This window comes from Penaeus japonicus, unplaced genomic scaffold (assembly GCF_977035675.1).
Source record: "Penaeus japonicus unplaced genomic scaffold, GWHDUDI00000001_assembly GWHDUDI00000007, whole genome shotgun sequence".
Classification (NCBI taxonomy): Eukaryota; Metazoa; Arthropoda; class Malacostraca; order Decapoda; family Penaeidae; genus Penaeus; species Penaeus japonicus.
Window position 1 is genome coordinate 31,816,232 of NW_028234409.1, and position 7,500 is coordinate 31,823,731.

The 7,500-nt window shown below is 44.7% G+C and overlaps 1 protein-coding gene across 3 annotated transcripts in view; it reads left to right on the forward strand.

Annotated features, from left to right (window-relative positions):
- The window catches only part of Pkc53E (Protein C kinase 53E), a 358,663-nt gene that overhangs the window by 277,485 nt on the left and 73,678 nt on the right, over nucleotides 1-7,500 (forward strand). For all 3 annotated transcript variants that reach the window (XM_086538665.1, XM_086538666.1, XM_086538664.1), the window contains exon 5: nucleotides 6,477-6,605. In XM_086538665.1, coding sequence (XP_086394791.1) covers nucleotides 6,477-6,605 — 129 coding nt within the window. The remainder of the gene's footprint in view (nucleotides 1-6,476; nucleotides 6,606-7,500) is intronic.

Below are 7,500 nucleotides of genomic sequence, written 5' to 3' on the forward strand. Positions count from 1 at the left end.
GAGGAAGTATCGAAGAAAAAGTCCGCCAAGGCGTCGCGAACGCATCCGTAGCGAATATCCTCTTTCTTAAGGATAGGGACGTTTGTCTTCTTGCTCATTAGGGATCGAGTGTCGCTCATCGGTCAACAGGGGAAGGAAGGAAAGGAAGGAACGGGAGGGCGTGCGACACACCCAAGTCAACGGAGAAATTGGCGTCGTCTCAGACACAAGAAGTGCAGATTGAAGGGAGTCCATTGGCAGCGAGGCGAGGCGAGGGAAGTGAGAATGGAGTCGAGAGAAAAAGGAAAGTGTCTGTGGCGGCAGAGAAATCAAGATTTCAAGAAGGATGACAGGAATATCTGCCTCATTGATTATCAATGAGAATGTGAAGATACCGTCAATCGAGAGCGGGTGTGTGAGGAGAAAAAAAAAATAGAGAAAGGGAGACAGCAACACTCAAGACAGGGAGGCGTATAGCGGGAAGGATGGAGAGACAGAGAGAGACGAGAACACTGGAGAGAGGGAGAGGGAATGAGGAAGGGGAAAGGGAGAGAGATGGAAACACCAAAAAGAGGGAGAGAGAGAGAGAGAGAGAGAGAGAGAGAGAGAGAGAGAGAGAGAGAGAGAGAGAGAGAGAGAGAGACGGGAACACTAAGAGAGAAAGAGGAGGGATATCGGAAGGGGTAGAGAGATAGAGAGAGAGATGGAAACAGCAGAGAGAGGGAAGGGGAGAGGGAGAGCAGAACGAGAGGAGAGACGGGAACGTGTCCCCTCAGTCAACAAGAGGAGAGACTGCTACAAGACTAACTCCTTAGTCAACAAAGGCAAGAGGCAGCTAAAAGAAAATCCTGTCTGTCAACACAGGTGAGACACAAGTTACAAAGAAAAAAGGGGAAGAGGCAAAAGCAAAAGTAGGAAGAGAAAGAAAGGACAGCAATGAAGAGCGCGCCTATTAAAGGAAGAACGGAAGAGAAAACGGGAAAACTACGAAAGAAAACCGGGAAAGATAATCAAAGACTAATGAGAAAAGAAAAGAAAAGAAAAAAAGGAAGTGTCTAATATAACGAAGATGATCATTATTAACTTAATATTTCAAATTGGCGAGTGTCCACTTCGCTCCTAACACTTGCAAAGGTAGACTCATTTCCCTGAAGGAAGTCCCCAGTGCGCCCTGTGATAAGAAGTTAGACCGCCCTTTGCATTTCACTTTTTTTGGGGGGTGAGGAAGGAGAGAGAAAGTATAATCAGGTCTGCAGGAGACTTAATGATCCTTCAGAAGTTTGCAAAAAGGGTCTTTAAAGGATGGATAAGGAAAGTAGGAAGGGTTTTTTGTCCTTATTTCTTTCACCGAAGAGGGAATTGTGGCGAGGGAAGAAGAGTGGGAACTTAGGTGGATTTTTATTATAGGAAAGGATCGGTTAGAGAGATGCAGGGGAGGATGGAAAAGAGAGGGAGAGGGAGGAAGAGAGGGAGAGGGAGGAAGAGAGGGGGAGGGAGAGGGAGGGAGAGGGAGGAAGAGAGGGAGAGGGAGGAAGGGAGGGAGAGGGAGAGGGAGAGGGAGGAAAAGAGAGAGAGGGAGAGGGAGGAAGAGAGAGAGAGAGGAAGAGAGGGAAAGAGAGAGAAGTTGCGGAGGAAAGACAGAGAGAGACAGGAAAGGAGAGGGAAGGAGAGAGAGGAAAGGAGGGGGAAGAAGAGAGAGAGAGGAAAGGAGAGGGAAGGAGAGAAAGAGAGGAAAGGAGAGGGAAGGAGAGAGAGAGAGGAAAGGAGAGGGAAGGAGAGAGAGAGAGGAAAGGAGAGATAGAGGGAAGGAGATGGAAAGAGAGAGAATGAGAGGGAAGGAGAGAGAGAGAGGGGAAATGATAGGAAAGGAGAGAAAGAGAGAAGGGGGAAAGGAGAAGGAAGGAAAGCGAGAGAGGTGGAAGGAAAGATAGAGAGGAAATGATAGGGAAGGAAAGAGAGAGAGAGGGAATGAGTAGAGAAGGAAAGAGAGAAAGAGGAAAGAAGGAAGGCGAGAGAGGGAGAGACAGGGAAAGAAAGAGGGAGGAAGAGGTGAGAAGAGAGAGAGAGGGGTGGGGGGGAGAGACGAGAAAAGAGTAGAGAGAGAATGAATGAACATTTTTACCTCTCAAAAACAACACAAACAAATAGATTATTATGGTAATTGCCCCAATGCTTATATTTGCCACCTATCTTCACGGAATATAAAGATGAGGATAAAACACGTTAGGCGTGAATGCGGGCTGTGGAAGAAGACACTGGAAAGACGCAGTTTATGAATTTGATTGCAAGAAGGGTGGAGGAAAGAAAAGGGAGAAGGATTGAGAGAGGGAAAACTGAAAAGAAAAGAGAGGGCTGTGGAAGGGAGACAGAGGGCGTGGGGGGGGGGGGGAGAATTGGTTATTGGGAGGAGAGAAAGAAGGAAAGGAGATGGAAATCGCGGTTGTAAACTGAGGATAAGAAGAGCGAGACAAGAGGAAAGATATGGAGCTAGAATCAGCCTTCCAGGAGAAAGAGTTGGGAGTCTCCGCTGTCTGACGGAAGAAGTAGAAACGGGAATGAACGGAAGTAGCAAGGAGGAGTTAGAATGGAGTGGAAATGAAGAAAATCATACAAAAATAAAATCAACTGAAGAAGAATGAACAAGATGAATAGCAATGAGGATAGAGTGGCCAAGACAACTTAAAGAATACGAGCAAGATGGAGATAAAACAACTGTACAAAAGAATAAGAGAAATGGTGATCAGGATGGAGTGGGCAAGGCAAGACAAGAAGACGAGTAATCCTAAAAATTACAAAATATCGATTGACTCTTAACTGGAACAAACAAAAAGGGACACCGGTAGGAGATCGACATATCATGCGGGATATTTCCAAGAAGCAGAAATCTCAAGGCAGGTTTTCACGGTTGATGAATATACACTGAGACATTTCCCCGAATAATTACATAATATTTACGAAGAAAACGAGCTTGGCACTTCATCGCGGTAAAAATAAAATAGAAAAAAAAAATGTCCGTGGGATATCCAAGAAAAAGGAGAGTTACGGAAAAAAGAGTAATCACGGTACAGGAAGGCAATATGTGCACTAGGATTTTTATTTTATTTTATTTTTTTATTTTTTTTAGATGGCTTTGAACACACTACTTGGGAGAGATAATGCTTTGAAAACACTGGACAAAAATAGTCATTTTTTTTAGGGTGAGTTCCGGCGACGGCCATACACGGTTGAGGAATGACTAATTTTCTTAAGTAGGAGGGGAGGGAAAGGGAGAAAGATTTCTTGAGATTGAACAAGGATTGGATGAGTGGGAAGGACAAGGTGGATGGATAAGGGCATCGTAAAAATATCCTGGAGGATAACAGTGAATATATGCATTGGTGGCTGGATAGACGAGCGAGTAAGATTTATTTTTATTTATTTATTATTTATTTATTTTATTATTTTGTGTTTGTGTGTGTGTTTGTGTGTGTGTGTGTGTGTATGTGTATGTGTGTGCGTGTGCGTGTGCGTGTGCGTGTGCGTGTGCGTGTGCGTGTGCGTGTGTGTGTGTGTGTGTGTGTGCGTGTGCGTGTGCGTGTGCGCGCGCGTGATAGGGGAAACGATTACAATATACGTGATATTTTTTCCCCCTTTTCCTCATGTCCAGATTGGATATGCAAATGGAGTTTCTTTTGTTCGAGTTTTGATTAAGGTAACAGTATAGGAGAGGGAACAACTCGGACGGAGAGAACGAGGGAGCTGAGAGAGAAGGAGAGGAAGTAGACGGAGAAGAATGCATGTAGAAAGGTAACGAAGATGGTGATAGACATATTTGGTATTAAGAAAAGGTGATAGCGATGGATGACAAAATAAATGAGAGAAAAAAAAAATCATAATTACGATTATGACGTATAAACCACGTACATAAGAGGTAGCTAGCTCCTCGCCCCTAACGTGGCTTTCATAACGTTCTTCGATCCTTGAGTATGAAGAACTGAACGTGGGTCGCGTTCCAGAGGCTGAATGAGCCAATCAAGGAAGGGATCTCGAGACTTAGGCAAGCTTGGAGGATGGAAGAAGGAAGAGGGAGGGGGGGGGTGTAGAAGGCCCAAGGGGGAGAAGAAAAAAAGGGGTAGAGTGAAGGCTTGCGTAGAGGACTTGCGAACAAAGGTGGGATGAAGGAAGGAACGATAAGATATATTCACGCAGAGAGAAAACTCCAGGGGACGATCCTTCCCCTTGAGGTTGAGGAGTAAGAGAAGGAGGCTATTATCTTCATTAGGGTGAAGGGAAGTCGAGAAGGAGGAGGTGGAGAAGAAGGAATAAAGAAAAGAAAAAAAAGGAAAATGAGAGGTCGAGGAAGAGGATTAAGCGATGGAGGTGGAAGAAGTGGAAGTGGACGAAGAATATGTTTTAGTCTCTGATGGAACAGAAGGGATAGAAGGATGAAGATGAGGAGAAATAGATGCCGGAAAAAAGAAGAAGAAAACACACACACACACATAAAGGGAAGGATGAAGAAAAGAGAAAATGAGACTGAGAAGAAGGTAAAAAAAAAAAAAAAAAAAAAAAAAAAAAACATGAGAAGAACGAGAAAAACAAGAACAACAAGAAAAGCAGAAGGGGAAAAAGACTGCACTGGACGCCCACCGCCTCCGCCACCGCCGCTCCAGCAGCTCCTCCTTCAGGGCGCGCCCATGAGCTCATCGGTCCTCCATTCAGTTCTTCTTCCTCAATCATCCTCCTTTCATAGTGTTCTTTAAACCTTCAAAAGGCCACAAGATGAATACTCTTATTATCTGCAGGAGAGGCTGGGGGGGGGGGGGGGAGGAGGGGGAGGGGAGGAGGGGGAAAGGAAAAAGGAGGAGGAGGAGAAGAAGGGGGGGGGAGGGAGAGGGAGAGGCGGAGGAGAAGGGGAAGGGGAAGGGAAAGGGGTAAAAGAGGGAGAGGAAGGGGAAGGAGCAGCAAGAAGGTGAAAAAGGAGAAGGAGAAGAAGAAGAAGAAGAAGCAGGCGAGTGCCTCAGCCGCTGCCACTGCAACCACCCTTGAGAATAAAAACAAACTGATCCAAAGACAATAAGGACGAAGATTCAAAGCGGAAGGGGAATGCCGCCCAGAGAAAAGGCAAGAGGAGAATTGGAGGGTTTGCGAGGTAACAAGGCGAGGAAGGAGGCGCCTCTTGCCCGGGGGATTGGAGGGGAAGGCGGAGGAAAAAGGAATGGATTTTTGATCAAGAGAGAGTGGAAGAGGGTGACGATGAGGGAGAAGGAGACAGAGGCAGAGGCAGGGACAGAGGCAGAGGCAGGGGAGGGGCAGGGGCAGGGACAGGGACAGGGACAGGGACAGGGACAGGGACAGGGACAGGACAGAGACAGAGACAGAGACAGAGACAGAGACAGAGACAGAGACAGAGACAGAGACAGAGACAGAGACAGAATGAGAGCGATAGAGAAAGAATGAAAGAAAGAAAGAGGGAGGAAAGAAAGAAATACACAGGGAGAATCAGATCACAAATGATAAGCTTTTATAGCTCACCTAAGTCTTTTAGATGAAGAAGATATAATCTCGAGAGTGCGTGGATCATCTCAATGGGGCGCTGCGACCAGTGTGGAGATGAAGCAGATATACAGGGTGTCGGCGAGAGATTTTGTGTGGTCGTGGAAGGGGTGGGGGGTAGAGGGCGTGTAAGGAAATACAGTGAGACGATATGGCGGGAGGAAAAGCGTAATGGGATGTTGAGGACTGAAGGAATATCAAGTGTGGAAGAACTATTAGTGGAAAAGAAAGCGTCGTATAAGTTTTAAGTTTAGTGAAGATGTAATGAGGAGAAAGACATTACGACGAAAAAAAAAATAAAGATGTCGGAAAGATACAGTAAGGATAATGTTGGTCAGATGATGGACGATGATGGATGGTGCGTGATACTGTGGAAAGAGTTTGAGGAGGAAGAAAGAAAGAAACTGGAAAATTGAAGACTTCTGTGGGAAATCTTCTACGTCGACTTCTGTGGGAAATCTTCTGCGTTTCTGCTTGTGTGTTGCTTAATTACTTGGTGTTTAAATTTGTATCCTATTGTATTGTATTTCTTTGTAACTGCGGGTAAACCGTCCTGCCATGATTTTTTTTCGTAATTTGTGCTTGATTGTATTTAAAATTTGGTGTTATGGCAGAAACAGTAGAGGAAAGCACATTTGTCGTTAATTAAAGCGGCTTTTGATTTCTTTCAGGTCCTAGAAAAAAAAACGTAGATGTAAGAATAGATAAGCAAAGATGGGCCATCTACAGGTGTCACCTGTGTTTTATTTATTTTTTATTTCTTGAATATTTCTCTTTCTCCTTCCCTCTCTGTCGTGTATCCCTTCAATATTCCTAATTATCAATACCACTCTCCCTTTTTCACTTCTCCATCTTTCCCATCTTTCCAAGCCCCCACCCCCCACCCCACCCCCACCCCACCCCACCCCACCCCACCCCAAAAGCACACCTGGTCTAACCGAATCTCCGTATTGTCTCGCCAGCATGTAACATGAACGTGCACAGGCGGTGTACTGAGAGCGTGCCTAACCTATGCGGATGCGACCACACCGAGCGACGAGGGAGGCTGGAGCTCAAGATCACCTGCGTCGGCAACAAACTCACGGCTGAGGGTAAGTGTTGCTGTTTTTTTTTTTTTTTCTTGTTTTTCATGTTTTTTTTTCAGGTTTTGATGGAAGGAAGGAGGGAGGGGTAATGGGAGAGTTTGATTTTGGAGGGAGGAGGAGGAGGGAGGTGGAGGTGTAGGTGTTGCGATCATTTGGAGGGGAAGAGGGGAAAGGGGGAAGAAAAAGGTAGGTAGAGGAATGGAAAAGGAAGGAGGAAGGAATTTAGAAAAAAAATATGTATGGAAAGTTAAGAATTTAAGTAGCTAGTCTATTAAAAAAAAAGGTAGCGAGAAAAAAAATAAGAAAGACGGAAGTAAATGAAGGGGTTAGAAAGGGTAAGATGAGGGAGAAAGAGGAAAAGAGGGAAACAGTGTCAAAAGCAAATGACTAACCAGACCCTTTCTGCCTCCTTGGCTGTAATAAAGTTTCCTCTCTGGATTTTCCGTTGGTGTCAAAACTTTTACTTTCAAGCTGATATGTGGGTTTTGATGTTTTACATGGATATGCTTCTGAGTGTATATGTGTATATATATATATATATATATATATATATATATATATATATATATATATATATATATATATATATACATACATACATACATATACGCACACACACACACACACACACACACACACACACACACACACACACACACACACACACACACACACACACACACACACACACACACACACACACACACACACACACACACACATTCACACACACACACACACACACACACACACACACACACACACACACACACACACACACACACACACACACACACACACACACACACACACACACACACACACATACACACAAATACATTTCTTTCTGTATATACACACACACACACACACACAACCCTTTACATATAAACACCGATAA